Below are 18,439 nucleotides of genomic sequence, written 5' to 3'. Positions count from 1 at the left end.
CCATTTTCACAGAATTCGCCGAGCTACAAGCAAAACTGCATGCTGTAAAAGGCCGATTCTTTGCGATTTCGTTTCATTTTGGCTTGCATTCTGCTTCGCATGCCATTTGGCTGTCATAGTTGTTAGCGTTTCCTTCACAACCTCCATAAGGCTAAAATAAGTTCACACATGGTTCCGTTACTAGTATTACAATAAGCTTTCGAACCACCTACTTAATTAATATTAAAGATCGGCTACGGCTAATGAGCCACTGCTAAAAAAACCGCTCACACCACGCCACCCTCACTACTATTACTATTATGCGACTATTACTAAGCGAAAACTAACGCTAGTTTATATGACGTACAAAGTTTTTGCATTGTCCAGAGCTGGGCTCGAAATACCAGCGGTATCCTAGTCCTCTGCATGGTCCGGTTTCCGGCTGTGCCGTGCATTTTTCATTGCTCGCGACTACCGCAGCTAGTGTACATACAGAACCAGCATCTTGCAAGTGTTTCAGATATGTTTAGGTATTGTATTAATATTATTGGATCACGATTAAGTTTTATTGTTTCATAAACAAAATTATGAAATTTTGCCAAATTAGTAATGCTTCGACGTTTCTCGCATTTGGATCATTGATCCTCATGCACTTGACATCAGTAACAAACCATTTACCGATGCCCTCAACCCCGTAAGCCGCATTCCCGGGCAGTTGGTAGAACAGCTCATTGCTGAGAATTTGTGACGCGAGCAATTAGCAACATTGCTCCTACACGCCACGCGAGAACACCAAAGGTGGGATCGGAATTTACTTCCTTTGGGCAGTTATGCCGAACATGGCCGGAACCGGCCCCAAGCCATCACAAAGACAACAAAAACAGAAAAAATTTTACGACGCAAGTGACACACGTTAGCGTTCAACATTTCCCAATTTATACCAATTCAACCACACACAGATAACTGTAACAGAGAGACTACTAGAAAGGGGGGCGTGTCGTGTGTCGCAATACCCGGATTCCTGCGTCCCTCTGAATCCAATCCATTGCTCCTACACGCCACGCGAGAACACCAAAGGTGGGATCGGAATTTACTTCCTTTGGGCAGTTATGCCGAACATGGCCGGAACCGGCCCCAAGCCCAAAAAAACCCAGACGAAAACACGAAAAAAAAAACACAGTAGATGATCCGATGCGGCGTGATGATGACGACAGTTAATAGGATCCGTTGCAGCGGTTATGAAGACTGATTCCCTGGATTCAAGGGAACAGTTACATGAGCGCGACTAGTGAGGTGCGGGATTCCGCACATCCCTGCGCATCCACGAAGTAATTTACGAATTAAGTTATCCACACCAATAGCAAATCAGTACGGCTTAGGGCGGTAGTCCACCGAGCGAAGTACAAGAGTTTGCACGAAAAGTATAATAAAGCCGGTTGCAAAGAAGTCCTGTGCATCCGACGGCAATAAGGCAAGGCAGACGAACGATTTCAGTTTGTCTGGGGATTCCACAGACTGACCTAAATCCACGGCTGAATGTTCACTGAATGCTGCTAATAATCAAAGTGCTGCTCCGGCGGAAATCACGCCAAGCACTGCGCGGCTCACAAAATAAATGTCCGCAATCGAAGAATCGTGTACACAAAACAGGTAGCGACGGAATTCCGTCGCATCCTATGGCAACGACAATAAGACAAAATAATGGCAACCACGAAAACGATGCTATACAAGGTGAACGTGACATAGTAGTGCAAAACTGGAAGATGAAGTGATCCTTTGTTGGAATTCACATCATGCAGTAGGAAAGCACACACTGCAAAATTTATACATACAGCAGGAAGCAATGGAATTCCTATCGCATCCTACGAATTAGGGCAAAACGAAAACGTAATTTTCCAATAGATGTGGGATTTCCACAGGTCAACCGCAAAAGGACAGTTCCGCAAGTGAAGAACTGTTCAAAGCCAAGCGAATGATGCACAATACAATAGGGTCGAGGATCCGGAATGTTGGAGGCAAACAGGTCATGGCAGCAAAAGCGGTAGCGACTCAGTTATTACAGGCCAACTAAGCGAAGACTATGAATCCGGGTCAAAAGAAAACTTAGGTAGGAAAACAGGTAGGAAACAGACAGAAGTAACTCTCCAAGAACATCATACAGGTCATGTTTAAAGGGGGTACCGGTTTACCGGCTTTCGGAGTAAAAGGTGGCGCGACGATCTCCCCAGCAAGGTTTGAGCAGTCAATTCCGAAAAAATGCGTGCAGTGGCAATAATTGTGGCATCATCCAGTGGTAAAGAAAATGTGTCGGCAGCAGACAAAAACTCCTGGGCGGGTTTGACATTCGCGTCGTCGGGATGCGAAGGTTTAGCGGAATTCCGCCAAATTGGCATGAACCACAAACCTGCGTCCACAAGGCTGAGCAAAATATATGCAGTGATCCAAAGCCTGTCTCGCTTCCATCTTCCGGTTATAGGCAGTTTTTCGTTCCACATAACAATGCTGCGTTTGACGTGTTGCCGATTCATGCGATCCAACTTCTTCTTACTAACTGGTCCGACATAATCAGCCGATACACACCCGATGCAAGCATAAAGAAATGCAGACATACCGAATTATTGCAAGTTATACCTCAAAAACAACTGCAAGTTGTCAGCAAAACGACGCTCGAAATCATGATGGCGCGTAAATGCTAAAGGTCACGAAACTACTATTCAGAAGTACTGCTACATAGTCGGTATACAAAATACCGGCATAAAAAAAATTTTACGACGCAAGTGACACACGTTAGCGTTCAACATTTCCCAATTTATACCAATTCAACCACACACAGATAACTGTAACAGAGAGACTACTAGAAAGGGGGGCGTGTCGTGTGTCGCAATACCCGGATTCCTGCGTCCCTCTGAATCCAATCCAATGCTACAGAGCACAACTGCAATTACTGCATGTTCATTCAGCTTGAGGCTTCTGCGAAATGCGTCGAAGAAAATACCAGGTCATAGACCGAGTCGTAAAGCCAACAAAATGCAAGAAGAATGGAAATTTGACCCAAGTTCGCAACTTTAGCAAGTACCGGAGTCTGGATATGATAACTGGCACGAGCCAAATACGTTGACGAATTCAAAAAATAGAGAATTCCACTAATTACACTTACTAGTACTACAGATATTTTATACATACTGTCCCCTTCGATATATCAAGGTTACTTGTTGATAATATGATTATTTAGTACCTAAGTTTATCTCCACTTACAGAGAAGCAGCCATAACGCGAAGGCAGAAAAGAATATGTTGGTGGATGGCGCCATAATCGAATAACCAAAAGTCATTTATAAAAAAACTGACTCGGCACTTTCTTCGGATTCTCAGATGGCAGCAGTCGTAAGCGTCTTAAAATCTTGCGCGCAACAAGACCTTTTAACGCGCTTACAACTTTACGCGCTTACACCCTTTTTAACGCGTAAGCGCGTACGCAGAACATCGACGAACAAAAGAACATCATATGATTTCGTTCCTCATATAATTATGTACATTGTCACTTTCTGCGAATGCGAAAATGTGAAAACACATACAGCAATTTTAAAAGCTATGTGATAAAAGTTAATTTAATACGCTCCGATCTGCCAAATGCACGCCAATGTGAATTTTTGTAGCTACTACTAGCTAGTATTAATCGACCGGAGAGTAGCGAAGATCCTCTATATTCAAGACTATACAGTACAGTACTTTCGTTGATTTCTGTTCGTTACGGTAAGTCGTTACTTTCGTTGATTTCTGTTCGTTACGGTAAGTCGTTACGAAAGGTCGTTACGAAACGGGTTGTTGGCGGGTATTATTTCTAAGTTTAAACTAACAATAAAGTACTAATTAAGTAATTGTTAAGGGTGCTCCTGGTAACGTTAAAAACAAGTTATCATTCGCACGACCGAAAAAGCTGCTACGCTCCGGTCTGCCAAATGGACGCCAACGTGCATTTTTCCTAGTACTTGAAAGATTCACGGTGCAGTGCTTAGTACTGCAAAATTAATGGTTATAACGATAGATACATATCTCTATCTTATCTTAAGAGTTATACACTATTACGTCTTTTTACTTTTGTAATTCCAAAACAAATTTCAGACTCATACATTCTAGCTCCAAATTTTATTAAAAATTCCGACACGTGTCAGAAGAGATTCATTTGCAGTTTTAAAAAATGTTCAGTCCTGCAAACAGTTTCTAAAAATCTTTAAAGTTTTCGCAGTACGTAAGCAGTACTTTCCAAAAGCTTCTAGAAATTTCCCGTTGTTGTTGTTGTTGTTGTTGCATAAACATACAGCGTAGTCCTTTCAAGGACCATTGCTCCAACAAATATAAAATTATTAGAATTGCCAAGGGAACAGAGAAATTTCCCGTAGAATGACTTAAGGTTCTTACAGATATGGATCGCATGATCAGCTTAGCAACTGCTTCGTTCTACAAAAATTTGTTCTAAAAGTTGCAAAAATAGAAGCCAGTCATGCGTGTTCCTGTATTACAGCTGCTAGTGCACGTATTTTACCGACCTAACGGTACTCGTACAGTAATTTTGTTGGGAGCTTGGCACGTTTGCACGCGCAGGTGAAACTTTTTTTTTCAGCCAACCCATCTCGTACTTAAAAGTTTGCAGATTGTTAATTTTCTCTTTTGCAATTTGTGGACGAACAAAGGTCACATCTGAAAGAAATTCAAAAATTTTTGTCCGAGGAATCTGTGAAACTTTGATTTGTGTTAATTTATTTAAGTAATGTTTTGCCTTAACATTAACTCGTCAATTTTGGAATCTTTTATTTGGAACTGGAGCTTTGGCACTCTAAAATCTTAAACACCTCCAGTTTCTAAGCTGGGAGCGAATACCTCTATATTTCGCTTCCACGTTTGAAAGAAATTTTTTTACAAAAATTTTAAAGAAATTCGTCGACGAACAAAATTCTTTGATGAACAAATCAAAGGTCACGCTATTTGAAATCTCCGGAATTCTGCCAGAAAACTAATGCCAAAAATAGTTCGGTAAAATCTAACATAACTGTATACGCAAGTCTAGAAAACTTACAACTTTTTTATTTATTTTAATATTAAATGAGGTTAAGAATGCTAGTTCTGCGCAGCGCGGTCGCTAGTGCTACCTGTATATTTTCGTAAATTTGTACATGTTCAAAACAGCTTTAAATATTTAAAAATGTTTTTAAAGGTGGGCTGGCCGAAAATTTTATGGAGTTAGAAAAATAAGTGGAAGAGCGCAAGGTTCCAGAAAAGTTGTGAATGGTATTTCGAAATTAACTTTAAGTTCTTGCTGCTTTGGAATTTTTTATTTAGAATGGCGGTATAAAAATTTCACAATTTTTCTATGAAATTAAAATTTTCGCTGAATACACAGCCTCAGCCGACAGCAAAAATAGGCGGCCTAGTTATAGAGAGAATTTCATCTAAATTAGCCGATGCTGGTGCTGTTCCCAAGACAGGGGCACATGTCCCAAGAAGAGTCAGAAACTGTTAAAACGCTCATTTCCTTACCATTTTAAGAGACCTAAATTTCTAAAAGCCATAAATTTCTGAAGGCAAAACTGTTCAAAGTTTTTAGCACCTCCATTACCTCCAACACAACTGGTCGCGCGCTAGCGCGACCGCTACCTTGTATTCATACAAGCTTACCGTTCAAAGCGTATTTTTCCTGGGTTTCTATGGATAAATCAACGCGTGGTCAGTTTAAGTCAAGCTTAGTCTCGAAAAATTCCTTATTTTCCATAGGTGTGCCTTCTGAATTTTGATTTTGTTTTGAAAGCGTTGGTCGGAAGAAATTTTGACTGGTTCTTAAGTATAGAAAATAGAGTAATTACTTAATATAATGACGTTCTTTAGATACTGGTACGCTGTACATTCTTACGAGTAAAACAAATTGTTGCCACGGAGGCAGGAATTAGTGCAATAATGTAGAAAAAAATCGGAATCGCACGGACCATTTAATGAAAAAGTGAAAAAATAGCCTGTGGTCACAGGTTCGAGAAAAAATCGTGTAGAGGTCAAGTATTAGTTTCCGTCCAAGAGGATTTTGCCGAGCGCGGAGCGCGAGGCATACCTTGTTATATTATAATTATAACAGATGGTTATATCGATAGATACATTACTGCTTGGTGAATACGGCGTAACGGCAGGTACAGTATATTACTGCGTGCTAGCGTGGAGACTCATATTGATTTTGAGTCAAATGCTGTATTTCAAAGCTGTTGTGAAATACAGCATGTGAAATACAATGTGAAGTGCCTTACGTGGACTGTTCTGTAGATTGGTACAGTACTTACATTATTACGTCATACGACTCAGTGATACGAGCAAGTAGTTTAGTATCCCTAAAGGAACGAAAGCAATGCGACGCCACATGATTGAAATCTCAGCATGGCACCACCGCATGACGGCTCTTTCGGTTAGAGTAGTTCGGCTTGTTCGACTTATTGCGGCACAAATTAAATATTTCCACGTATGCTTTGTGCTTTGTTCGACCTTTACGCCTGCCTGGTGTGTTCTCAATAGACCCAAACTTGACTTGAGCGCTCCTTATGACTTTGGAGTTATTTTGTTGGGAAATTCTACCCAGTTGAGTGACTTTCGAAATATTGCTCCGGCCATCGATGTGGCCATCAGTGACGTGGCCGCCGCTTACAGCTTAATTCTGACACCGTGGTATCGCCTTTACGCCAATCACTGTGACTCGGTGGCCACGTGGTACTCGGTGGCTCAGGCTGTTGATGTAATGCTGAATAATAATCCAATACTCGTGCAAGACGGTCCGGATCCCCAGTATTGGTACTACGATCCCCAAAATAACGTAGTGGGGCAGATGCTGCTGGGGCCTGGATGTGCGTCCGACTATCAATCGGTGACAATGGCGACGCAGAAAATTATGTCGGTTCTCATGACAGGCAGGGCGGAGTCGGTTTACAGCACACAGGACCGAAATTTCACTGTGAGAACCGGCTACAATGTTTACAGCATGTGGTAAGTGTCCAGGGGCTACTCGATAATGCCTTAAACCGAAAAGTACAGCATATCCAGCGAAGAAAGAAACAAATACGCTGGTGCTGGTGCTTTGCAGCATTGTGCAAAGATACTGTATGAAAATTTTGTAAACATGTTGTTTATAAGGAGCAAACGGGCAACAACATTAAGCAAAAAGAGGAGAATGTTACATTGTTGCAGGCATATCTTGACCCAGGGCATGGCAGCAGCGTACAACTGGACATCCATTGCCGGTTTGTATAACACCAGCGATCCTACAGCGCAAACGCACTTCGACAGTTGAGTGGCAAGAGTCAACTCAGGCATGTCACGGAAATATAAGATTATGCTGCTGCTTACTGTTACTGTAGTGGCTCGCACATCTTGAACCACAGAGTTCGTGTACGGGAAAAAAGTGCATCCAATATACACACTCTAACCGGGCAAAATGCACGGCGGCGAAATGATGCTTGATTTTGACTTCAACATGAACACTCCTTCTGAATCTGTCCAATTAATTAAGCATTTTCATTAAAATTGTAATTCACCTTAGAAAGAAAAGATCTGTATTTGAGAGCTCGAATTGTTCTGTAGCTGCAGCATGTGGACGCTGAACGTACCCCTCACACTGCAGGAGCACCCCAAAAACCACAACAAATCAGCGCTAGAATTCGAGCTGACGGCAAAGACTTAAGTTAATGGCTGCTTTTGAGCATAAACATAGTTATTAATTGTTAGAGCTCTAATTTTTTTAAAATTCAAGAAGGTTCTCCAGACCAGATGTTGTGAAACATCAGAAATTTATCAATGCACACCAACTGCGAATCGTGCGTTTGGCCCTGTTAGAGTGTGTACACTGGATGCACGTTTTTCCCGTACACCAACTCTGTGGTTCAAGATGTGCGAGCCACTACAGTAATACGTGCCTGTTTTGCACATTTTTACCTGTGAGCCAAGGGTCATGTGCCTTTTTATGTTAGCTCTGCGCTTGAATGTGGCGGGTGGTGATGTACGTGGATTCATTCCTCCACATCGAGATGGCATACCTGGTGGAAAGATCACGGAGATCGCTTGCGATTTGTATCCCGACACACCAAACAACAACGACCGCAACGCCGCTATCGTTCTGGACTGCCTGAATCGTGCCAGTCTGACGTCACGTAGTAAGCGCATTATGGCGGTATTGCGCATTATGGTCCACAAGACAGTTTTTGAGTTTTTCCTTGCAGTTATCGCCCTTCTACTGTCCCCGACTTACGTTCGCCACACCATGATTATCGCTCAGAAAAGCAATCTAACAAATGCGGAATATCTTTATCTGGTTGTTGATCCACTGCGCGATACATTCATCAATGTGGCTAAACCAGTCTGGCAAAATGGTACAGTTGGATCAGAGTTAACAACTTTTCGACGAAAATTTCTCGGTATTTGTATTACAAAATATGGTGATAATAGTTGATGTGACGATCCGTAACAGATGACAGCGACGATGCAATTGCCAAAGTAGCGTTCACGTCCCTGTTTGTAATCTCAATGGCACCCTTTGAAAATAATGAGATGTATTTGGATCTGGCTAAACGAGCCGCTAACGTGTCTCGTGTCAAGTACGATGGAACGTTCTCCATGAATTTCTTCGTGGCCACTTTCTACGACGCGATCATGATTTTTGCTAAAGCCCTTGTGGAGTCAGCCAACGGCACTGGAAAAGTTCTCTCATGTATGCACACAAATTCAAATCCGGTCGGCTATCCCAACGGCACCGTTCTTAAAGTGGGAATCGATTTCTGCAATGGCTTGGTTGAGTCTATGACCAACGCGACCGTTCGAGGTGACGATTAGCTACGTCTATGCACTTAAGAGGCCCAGTCTCACATTTAGCCGTATTTTGCAGTAGCCACAAAAAATTATGCAGTTGCACTAATGTTGATTCCTGTTTCTAGGAGCTAGTGGGAATCTCAGCTTCGATGACGCCGGGGATCGAATCGTCCAGTTTGATCTTTATGCGATGGTTAACGATTCTTACCAAGTATAGACCATTTTTCTACACTTGTCACTTTTGAAGCGATAGCTCATCATGCTTTCCACATTTTGCACTTTTAAAGTTTAGATCCCATCTTCCACAACCGATTAATTGCTACGTACCATGACAATCTTGGTTGTAGTGTGTTGCCGAATTCGATCCAGTGAACCGCACCTACCTTCCATTGATGGAGCCCATACCGTGGCCAGGCGGTTCAAAAACCCCACCGCTAAATATCCCGACGTGCGGGTACGACGGCAAAGCGGAAATTTGTGCAAGTAATACAGATTTTGTTTTAAAAACACTTTCACCCGATCGAATGTGGGTATGTTTTTTGGATACTGATTGGTCGTTGACTGATCTACAGCTCCATTTCCCACACTGGAAGTGGCTCTGGGAGTGGTAATTCCGGTAGTACTGGGCTTTTCGGTTCTGGCCATACATCTCATTCGTTTGGCCCGCAAACAAGCGAAATCCGATCACGAATGGATCGTGCCGTTGCGGCATCTGAAATTCCATCGCACACGCAAGAATGATGCTGTCAGTCACATATCGGAAGAACACGACGGTAATCGAAGAAAAACAACAACTGATAATAACTGTTCAATAGAAAAACTCAAACTTTATTCGAATTTCACCGCCAATTTTGAGGAACATTACGCATTCGGTCCTATTGCGCTCGTTGAGGAGACATTGTGGTATGGGAACAGATGGTGATTGCTTGTACAGATGGGCACTCCATGCAGGGCTTCTCCATGGGCGCATCCTGCAAAGGCTCCATGGGACAGTCGATGGCTCTGACGGCATCCATGCGCAAACGATTCACGGCCATGAGCGACCATTTTGGCACATGGAACAAAATGCCGGTCGTCCTGCGCTGGACCAGCCGCAAGCGCGTGGTGGTCAGTCGACAGGTTATTCTGGAAGTGCGGGTCGTGCGCAAAACACATCATGACAACGTTGCCCGTTTCTTGGGTGGCTGCGTAGAAGACGATAATATCTGCATTTTGTACGAGATGTGCGGCAAAGGACCGCTTGATGTACGTGCTATTCATGTTGGTCTCTACTGTCTGACGCCAGTTTCAATTTCTCGTTCAAAAGCTAGAAACAACTGAGTACGGTTCTCATTTCGTATAGAAGTTTGGTCGCAACGATTTTCAATGTGGCTATTTGTTTTAGTTGATGTTCGAGGGCGATGGCGGTACAAAACTGGACTGGACAATTCGAATATCCTGGATTCGGGACATCGTTAATGGTGAAATCTTATTTTTTCGTTCTATAATTTCCGAGAGTCCGAGCAACATCGCATTTGCGACAACCAATGCATCGAAGCCGCAAAATCGAAAGGTATTTTTTCAGGGATGGCTTATTTGCACACCTCACCGATTGGTGCGCATACCCGCTTCAAATCGTCAACATGTTTCATCGATAGCCGGTTCGTGTTGAAAATTACGGATTACGGCTTAGCCAGCATTTTCACTCCAACAGTGTCTGAATTTTGGATGGCCAAACGCGACCCGGAATTTTCCGCGACACTGTTGTGGACGTGCCCTGAAAAGCTGCGAGCGGACGCCAGTGGAGCACTGAACTTCAGCTGTACGAAGGAAGGCGATGTCTACAGCTTCGGCATTATACTGCAAGAAATCATAATGCGCTCTAAGCCGTACGCAATGTTCAACATGACGCCTAATGGTAGGACGAGTATTGTCCGTTTGTTGCCGGCAAAACTGTTCTGGGCGACACCTCACTTCCGTCGGTCCCAATAAGAAGCGCACTGTTAGTCGATGAGTGTCTAAGCCTTGTTGTAGTTCGTGCGCTTGGTCCGTTACCTTCACGTAGCGGAAGTAGTGTATGCCACTTTTGCTGTTATTGCCCTGAGTTTGAAGATTTCGAAAAATTCATAACACATCCGCCATCGCAGTGGCAGTTGCTGGTAATTGTTGTGATTTTTTCAACGATTTTCAGAAATAGTTGACGAAGTGCGGAAGGGCATGTCATTGAGCGGAGTGCCCTTTAGACCAAAAATCCCGGATCAGGATGTGCCGCCAGGAATGATAGAGTTATGCACGAAATGTTGGTCGGAGAATATCGCTGAACGACCATCGTTCGAGAAAATCAAAACAGCGGTTCGCAACATTGGCAAAGCAATGTAAACATACATGTGTTTTGTGCAACTTAATTATAAAAAAAGTAATACATTATACAGTGAACGATTTTTCCAGGCATCAGCTATCGTTTGTTGCTTAATTCAGCCAGCTGTAATGATTGTTTTCCGCAACAGGAATATGGGCGATCAGACGAACATTATGGATGTGTTTATGCAGCAGATGGAGGAGTCTGGTTACTTACTGCAAGCAGCCGTGGAAGAGAAAGACAACGAGCTGCTGGAGCAAAAAATCAGGAGCGATGAAGCTTTTATGAAAGTATTTCCTCGGTAAGGATACTATGTATTCAGTATCACACCTACGACCGAAAGCGCACCCCATAGCAGGGTTTTGCAGTTTCTGGGAAAATGTGTTAAGCCAGCGGCCCGGCATGCAATACGTTGAATAACGTTACGTCTTTTTAGTGCTGTCGCGGAACGAGTAATGCTGAACAAGCGCGTCCAACCGACAATACATCGCAACGCTACACTCTTTCTCGCGGACTTAATGGGTTTCGAGACTATTTGCGTAGAAAGCCAGCCGGCACAGATTACGAAGCTTCTTGACCATTTCTACGGAATGTTGGACAGCCTTATTGCCGGTTTCGACTGCTTTAAGGTGGAGCACAATGGGGAAACCGTATTGGTACGTTGATACGTGCAATATTCGAGTACAATGACTGCCAGCCGTAATTAGCGCTTTCACAGATTTGCGCTGAATTGTCTTCACCGTTTTCACTTGTTTTACACAATAGATGGCCTAGTTACCCAAAAAGCTGCCACAATCATGCATTATAGGTTCACTATAAAATTATTGGAAAACAAAGACATGATACTACGCTTAAATCGACAATACTACATTTTCTCCGAAAAAACTTTTAACTTATTGATATTAAATTTTGTTTGCCATGAAGGTCACAGCGGGGATATTTGGAGAGTCTGCCAAGCAGGGTGCACGCGAACTAGCCCGATTAGCGCTATTCAGCATGGTAGAAATACGCCGGTTTATCGTGCCGCATCGGCCAAACGAGCAGGCCAAACTTCGAATTGCGCTCACATCGGGTCAGCAAAATTGCAGAAGTCTTTAATATGAGTTCTCAATCTTGCATTTTTGGTTAATTTTTGTTTTTTTTTCTTGATAAGTTTTTATACAAATTTCCGTGTGTTTCTGATGGAAGCCAAATTGATAAGGTTATGAAGCATGTATGACTACATTACAGTCGTTGATTATATAGGTCCGGTGGTAATGGCTACCTTGAATTTGGCCGCTCCAAGATTTGGAATTTGCGGATTGACCCTGATCATTGCCAAGAGGCTTCTGCAGACTTGTGATCGTCAGTGGATTGAATTAAATTATTATTATATATATATTATTTTTAACATTTCTGTAATTATTAAAGCTTGAATGAATAATAACACATAAATAAAGTATTAAAGCCAGTACTGTAAGTTTAAGACATCCGTAGTCGAGTTTCTTAGTAGATTGGTAGACTAGAGAAGTAAGTATCGCTGTTGTATTTATTTTCACCTCCGGCATCCGACGCCGGACTTACATTTTGCTTTGTCCCTGATTTTATTACTTACCAATATTTTTTAGAATTGCAAATCCATGTTGCGGCCAGTACGAAATCGTTATTAGATGCTTACCGGCATTTCTTATTCGTGCCATCACCGGTCAGTCCTATTTCAATTACGAATGAGGAAGAAATGGAAACGTTCTGGTTGACGGACGAAGAAGGTAAGCTAATTTAGCTGATTGATTAAGGAATATTTTCTCACGTTCAAACTATTGTGTTTCCAGTACGCATCCGCCTATGCCTGTGAAAGGTCTGTTTTTTAGGAAATTTTGACCTTCATGACGAGCGGGCGGCGGTAATGGGCAAAGGGCAGGTTGAATATTTTGACGAACATGAGGCGCTGTGAATTAAATAGCAGACGTTTTTATTTGGATGTCCGTTTTTATTTGCCACGAGTTTTCACATTTTCAATCGTATTCATATCGTTTCATTTTCGATTGTGAAATATCATTCATTCTTTTATTTTTTGGGTGCGAGGTTACGGTTGCGCTTACTCATATTAGTTTTCAACCAATAGGATCTTAGCACAACTTCTATAATTTTTAATATTGCATTTTAAACTTTGTGTTTGCTGTTGCAAACTTCATTGTTTTGCCACGGATGCATTTGATCCGCAACAACAGTAATTTTTTCTCTGTAACATTCTTAAAATTTAGATCATAAACAACTGTCCGTCTTTATTTACGGCACTGCTCACCATCAACCTGTGCGGCTAGCTGGCACGCCCAATATGCCAGTGTCCCTTTATCCTGCCCTTCTGCGCAGTACGATCGCACCGGTTCCAGCAGGGCGCTGCATTGCTGCGCATGCGGAAACGATCCACTGAGAAATCCGCCCCAACATTTGCCTCCATCTGTACAATGAAACGGCCAGAACTGCAGCCAGGGCTTCGTTACGGTAATGGACGGCTTGGTTTCGCGTAATCCGCGCTTGGAAGGCCGAAGACTCCATAGCTCTGGAGCGCGCAGTTCGTCAGCCGCAGTAACCGGCGTCAGTTTTCTTTGTCGGTATAATAAATACAAGAGCAGTAAAAGAGTTAGCACTGCAAACCACTTGACAAAACCCGGGATCTGAGCTGACGCTTCGCCTTCGGCACCGCTCGCTACGGGATCGAAACGTTGCGCTAATCGCGGTTCAGTCGGAGGCGACAGGAAATCTAACGGCGCGTCCGTCATCAGCAAAGGCTCAGCATCCAGGTTGTTTGTTAATGGGCTAAATTCGTCTTCAGGGCACGCTTCGGGAGCTGTGGCTGTTAGTTCTTCGGTGCATTCAGGAGGTTCCCTTTGCCCAACACAGGGTTCTTCGGTTGCAGCAAGAGAAGCCTCTTCCACAGCTCCGTGACACTCAGTGTTTTCCAGTTCGTAGCAGTCCTCCAATGCGGTCTGGGTTGCAGCTATTTCGCACGGCTGACTAGTATCACAGCAAGCGTCCGTTCGGTCCCAGATATCCGATGGGCACTGGACCTCCGTACAGTGCTTTTGTGTCGTATCCGTCTGGCTCTCGTTCTCGCAACATTCCGGTAACGCTTCGTTCAGCGTTTTGTTTGTCACTACACAGGGCATTTTATCGCCTACTTCCGCTGGTTCGCATGTGTCACGCGTCATCTGGCAAGCATCGTTGCCGGTCACTGGTTCGAATGTATTATTGGCGCATGAAACTTCTTCGACAATGTGCCCACTGTCTTGCTGACATTCTTCTAAGCTCTGCGATGTTAGCTGGCACTGGGATACCTCGGCGGCAGCCACGCTTTTCACAGATCTGGACATGCGTTGGCGATAGGTTTTCGGTTTCCGCTGTGCCCAACGGTCTCCACGCGCATAATTGTACTGTTCAACCGCTTCGCTGATGTCGACAAAATCTTTGTTAAGGCATGTAACGTGACTGTCGCTACTGCTGCCAGAGGATATAGCTTGAGGACGACCAACAGATTCTGTCGAGTCCACTGGTACAGGTTTTGAATCAAATAGCTGCGCGTCGGTGTCGTTCATGCTGTGCATTGAGTTTGTCACCTCGATTTTGGAAACGATTAGGTCACAGGTACATTTCAAGATTACCTATTGCGTAAAAAATGTCAGCGGTGCAGTGCAGTGCAGTTGCGACATAATAAAATGTACACAGTTCTCTTGCAGTTTAAGACAACAAAAGTCTCTTCCCATATCCCACTCGATAACGAGGGATTCTGTAGAAACCCAGTTTTTTTATTTGTTAGCCTTCACTCAAAGCATACGCATGTGGGGCAGTACGCAATGCACATCCACGTACCCTCCACGTTATACATGTTCCACTGGACCATCGCACTTAATTGTATGCGACGGAGCTATTGTTCTCAGCGCTAAATAAAATAAAAGCTAAAGAAAGAAAGCATACCTCCCCTTTTTCTCGTTCTATAAACTGCCGGATAGCCGTCGCATCGCATCCATTCGCTATTCTTCCGACACTCTGACTATGAAGAACGTAAATGTGCAAAGCGATCGTGTCGCCTATCTGCGGGGATTCATCCTGGGTACGAATAATAAATTCCTGAGCCGCGGGATAAGGCAATAAGAAAACGGCGGACGGGCGGATCGTGTATGCTGGACGCTTGGGAACAAAGTGACAAACAAGAAATGCTTCCGAACTAATATTCCGAACTGTAAAGGAAACAGTGGATAGTTCGGTACGGTTCAGCTGTGTGATGACTAAATAACGGTCGGTTGTTTCAAAATAGTTCTTGACACTTTTGCGGCGGGCTTCCTTTGCTGCCTGCCGCTCGATAGTGTTGGACACGCAACTGCGGCTATCCGCGGATTGCTCCCCGGTCATGCATTCATTTCGAGCTAATCTTTGGTAATAGTCCGGCAAAACGCTGCAATAAACAGTGTTATGGCACAGCCCAGACCAGAGCCCTTAAAATTCTACTCACAACTGAAGATTTTCTTCCGTTACACACCACACCTTCCGTCGGAACTCTCGTGGCAGCGCTTTCCATTCTTCACACTGCCCTTTGTACTCCTCCGGGAACTCTACGAAGAAGACCCTTTCGCAAAATCCTTTATACTGCGCCAATTCCGCCAGCAGCTTCCTCACTACTTCCATGCCGCACCCCTCACAAGGAAAATTCCCGAAATCGACAACAAGATCCACGGCCTTTGTGTCCTCCTTGAAAGCCGTTTCAATCTGCAGCAACGCGAGGGAGATAGCCCGTTCCGCCGTAAACATCTCCGCAAAACCAGCCAGTTTGCGGGCAAAGATCCCGATGATGCGCTGGTCGTGCTGTTTCGGGCAGCGCACATGCACGACGCCTACACTGCTGGTGCCGGCAACGTTGCGGCGCGGGGGACCGCGTTCTCTTAACACGCGAATTAACCGTGAGACGGCGCTATTGATCGGCTCGTTGGCGAGAAGAACGGAGTGGATGATCTGGCGAATAAGGTCATTGTTTAAACCCAAAATTAGGGTTGCCGCGTCCGCGCTCCCACGAGAGTACAGATCTGCCAATTCCCGGAAAAGGGCGTAGCGTACTTGTCCAACCACGTCCGAGGTGATCTTTGGCGGATTATAGCATTTGCTGGAGGATGCGGTTTTCCTCCTTCGAGATTCTGTGGATCTCGTCGGTGATCTTTATGAGGCAAGGGTATAAACGGGTTCAAACAAAAGAACGTATGACATGAATTTGGGTACTCGTATGCTAAATAAATTTTTATGGATTTTCTGTTGAAGTACCTTACTGAATCACATTGTGTAACGTCTGCTGATTTTGATATGCTCTGACGTTGCGATACGTCTGCCGACTGGGATCGCTTGGTACGGTCACATAACAATTGTGACAAATTCTTTGAGAACTTCTCTTCTGCCAAATTACTGGAATATTTAAATTGGACTGCTGCATAACACTGACGGCACTTATACAGGTGATACTGATACCTGATTCGTCTTTGGGTGTACTGTTTTTCGCTGTCGCAGGCTGAAGTAGAACTATCGGATTTTCTCCATGAACACAAACGCGCCCTGCAAAATGGAAATGAAAGCCAGTTGACGTAATGCTAGCTAGATCGTCCGCAAAGACACGGCGAAACGCTGAGGTTACGCAGCCAAGTAAATACATTATCATGCATTAAACTGAAACTGTTGTTGTTGTTTTTTTGCAGAATCGTGTTCTATTCAATGCCCGTACACTCTATCAAAGAGATTACAAATTATATTAATACTTAATTCAGATTCTCTAACGCGGTCATAAAACACACTGGAATGAATAGCTGCTAGCGGGCAATCCCCCTTTCTGGCAACTTACTGTGCAGCGTGGCCACAGTGCTGCGCTCGATGGTACAGGTTGTCGGCCATGGAAGATATGGATGAGGACAATTGAGACGACTGTGCTCCCATCATCCATGCGAACAGCAGCATTTGGACAATGCCGATGGATGCTTGTGGCGTCACTACAGGCAATTGCCCTTAGAATCGATTTGTAGCGGATGATATTTGTTGAACCAACAATGATGTCAAATTGCTTTGCTGTCAATCTGCCATACGAAATTCGTTCCGTCTGGACTCGTTGTCAATGGAAGTTGCTGCATCGCTTAGTGCTGTCTTAGGGATTATTCAATTATTCTTCTTCAACATCAATTATTCTTCTTCGATCTAAGTAATAATTAATTTGTTATAATATACTTGGTATCTTAAATTTCTTATTGTGACTTGTAAGTAGTTATTCGATACGGAGCAATGCCATCTCTGCAGCAAAGTATTTGTAGAACGGGGAGATGTTGGTGTCATAGTAGCCAGAAAGTCTACGAAACGACGTGAAATTGCTTTGCTTCGTACTAAAACCTGTCTTACTTCAACAGCTAAATCTTCCCGACTGCAAGGTTAGCCGAAATCGATGCATGACGTGTCCGCCTATGGTTCAGTCAGTACAGTACTTACTTATCGCTTAACGCGTACGAGGACCATTGGGTGCTGTGAACATACCCTGCACGATTAGGCTACGATGAACAGCCGTAGCTCGCAACGCCACTGATATCACAGTCTGAATGCAAACGGCTTAACTTTAGCCGGCTGTTCATCGCAGCCTAATCGTGCAGGGTATGTTCACAGCACCCAATGGTCCTCGTACAGTATCACCAACCGGCAACCAGAAGCATTCGACGTTCGAGCAGCGTCAAATGAAATGTCTACGGATGCATAAAACCACAATCAAATACTTATTTACTCAATAACAATAACAACTAACAACGCAATCGTGTTTTTTGGATAGGGTTAAGTTTTACAGCGACTTCGCCCCACCAGGTCAAATTAATTAAGTACAGTACTTATTGGTAGCGTCATTGGTAGGTGTACTGGTAAGAAGTTATGTTAGTAGAAGTGATGGTACTGTACATACTAATCATTACGGTACTGGTACTGTAGTAATACTCGTTTTTTAGTGCAATCAAATGCCGGCTGTGAGACTTGCAGTTTAATGTTCACTCAACTTTACCGACGATGCAGCAGAAACATAAAGCAAACAAAGCAATTAAGCGGTGGTTGCGGTGTTGGCGAGAACGTGACATCCGACAGCAAACGACGTTGGCAAAAAAATCCGATAGCGTATGCAAGATAGCCGAGCCGGCATGCATCTGTGGCTGTAAACGAAAGACTCCGCGTTCGAGCCCCAATCTAGGCTCATTTTCGCAAAAGTGTAGACAGTATGAGGACGTTGAACCAATCTAGCCTATCGATTAGCAGTCAT

General features: G+C 43.8%; 2 protein-coding genes across 5 annotated transcripts; one reads left to right on the top strand and one right to left on the bottom strand.

Annotated features, from left to right (window-relative positions):
- The first annotated feature begins 6,195 nt into the window (after positions 1 to 6,195).
- On the top strand, positions 6,196 to 13,391 carry LOC129590589 (atrial natriuretic peptide receptor 2-like). Of its 4 annotated transcripts, XM_055485893.1 has the most exons (19): positions 6,196 to 6,420; positions 6,528 to 6,992; positions 7,194 to 7,291; positions 7,973 to 8,155; positions 8,222 to 8,371; positions 8,470 to 8,820; positions 8,933 to 9,018; positions 9,155 to 9,290; positions 9,380 to 9,580; positions 9,742 to 10,052; positions 10,192 to 10,267; positions 10,372 to 10,704; positions 10,978 to 11,161; positions 11,294 to 11,446; positions 11,582 to 11,801; positions 12,070 to 12,217; positions 12,391 to 12,489; positions 12,753 to 12,893; positions 12,996 to 13,391. In XM_055485893.1, exons 2-19 carry the CDS (start codon positions 6,748 to 6,750, stop codon positions 13,076 to 13,078), a joined length of 3,198 nt encoding a protein of 1,065 aa, XP_055341868.1. In that variant the 5' UTR covers positions 6,196 to 6,420; positions 6,528 to 6,747; the 3' UTR covers positions 13,079 to 13,391. The 4 variants fall into 4 exon arrangements, with proteins under 4 accessions (XP_055341868.1, XP_055341866.1, XP_055341867.1 ...); XM_055485891.1 differs by having other exon boundaries at positions 6,196 to 6,992; XM_055485892.1 differs by having other exon boundaries at positions 6,196 to 6,992; positions 12,957 to 13,090.
- On the bottom strand, positions 13,027 to 17,851 carry LOC129590590 (uncharacterized). The gene is made up of 8 exons (XM_055485895.1): positions 17,837 to 17,851; positions 17,548 to 17,607; positions 17,003 to 17,349; positions 16,636 to 16,719; positions 16,435 to 16,572; positions 15,635 to 16,330; positions 15,100 to 15,577; positions 13,027 to 14,786 (listed from the first exon to the last, which is right to left on the bottom strand). Exons 3-8 carry the CDS (start codon positions 17,113 to 17,115, stop codon positions 13,410 to 13,412), a joined length of 2,886 nt encoding a protein of 961 aa, XP_055341870.1. The 5' UTR covers positions 17,116 to 17,349; positions 17,548 to 17,607; positions 17,837 to 17,851; the 3' UTR covers positions 13,027 to 13,409.
- Between the last annotated feature and the right edge of the window lie 588 nt (positions 17,852 to 18,439).

Source organism: Paramacrobiotus metropolitanus, unplaced genomic scaffold (genome assembly GCF_019649055.1).
Source record: "Paramacrobiotus metropolitanus isolate TYO unplaced genomic scaffold, Prichtersi_v1.0 Parri_scaffold0000040, whole genome shotgun sequence".
Lineage (NCBI taxonomy): Eukaryota > Metazoa > Tardigrada > Eutardigrada > Parachela > Macrobiotidae > Paramacrobiotus > Paramacrobiotus metropolitanus.
The sequence above is the reverse complement of the archived record's forward strand: the minus strand, read 5'-3'. Positions and strand labels throughout refer to the sequence as shown.

Coding starts and splice junctions, on each gene's coding strand:
- LOC129590590 (XM_055485895.1), bottom strand. CDS start 17,115: ATGCTGCTGTTCGCATGGATGATGGGAGCACAGTCGTCTCAATTGTCC. Junction 16,720..17,002: donor CACTGTGGCCACGCTGCACA/GTAAGTTGCCAG, acceptor TCCATTTTGCAG/GGCGCGTTTGTGTTCATGGA. Junction 16,573..16,635: donor TACACCCAAAGACGAATCAG/GTATCAGTATCA, acceptor TAAATATTCCAG/TAATTTGGCAGAAGAGAAGT.
- LOC129590589 (XM_055485891.1), top strand. CDS start 6,364: ATGCGACGCCACATGATTGAAATCTCAGCATGGCACCACCGCATGACG. Junction 10,705..10,977: donor GTTCAACATGACGCCTAATG/GTAGGACGAGTA, acceptor AACGATTTTCAG/AAATAGTTGACGAAGTGCGG. Junction 11,447..11,581: donor TTTATGAAAGTATTTCCTCG/GTAAGGATACTA, acceptor ACGTCTTTTTAG/TGCTGTCGCGGAACGAGTAA.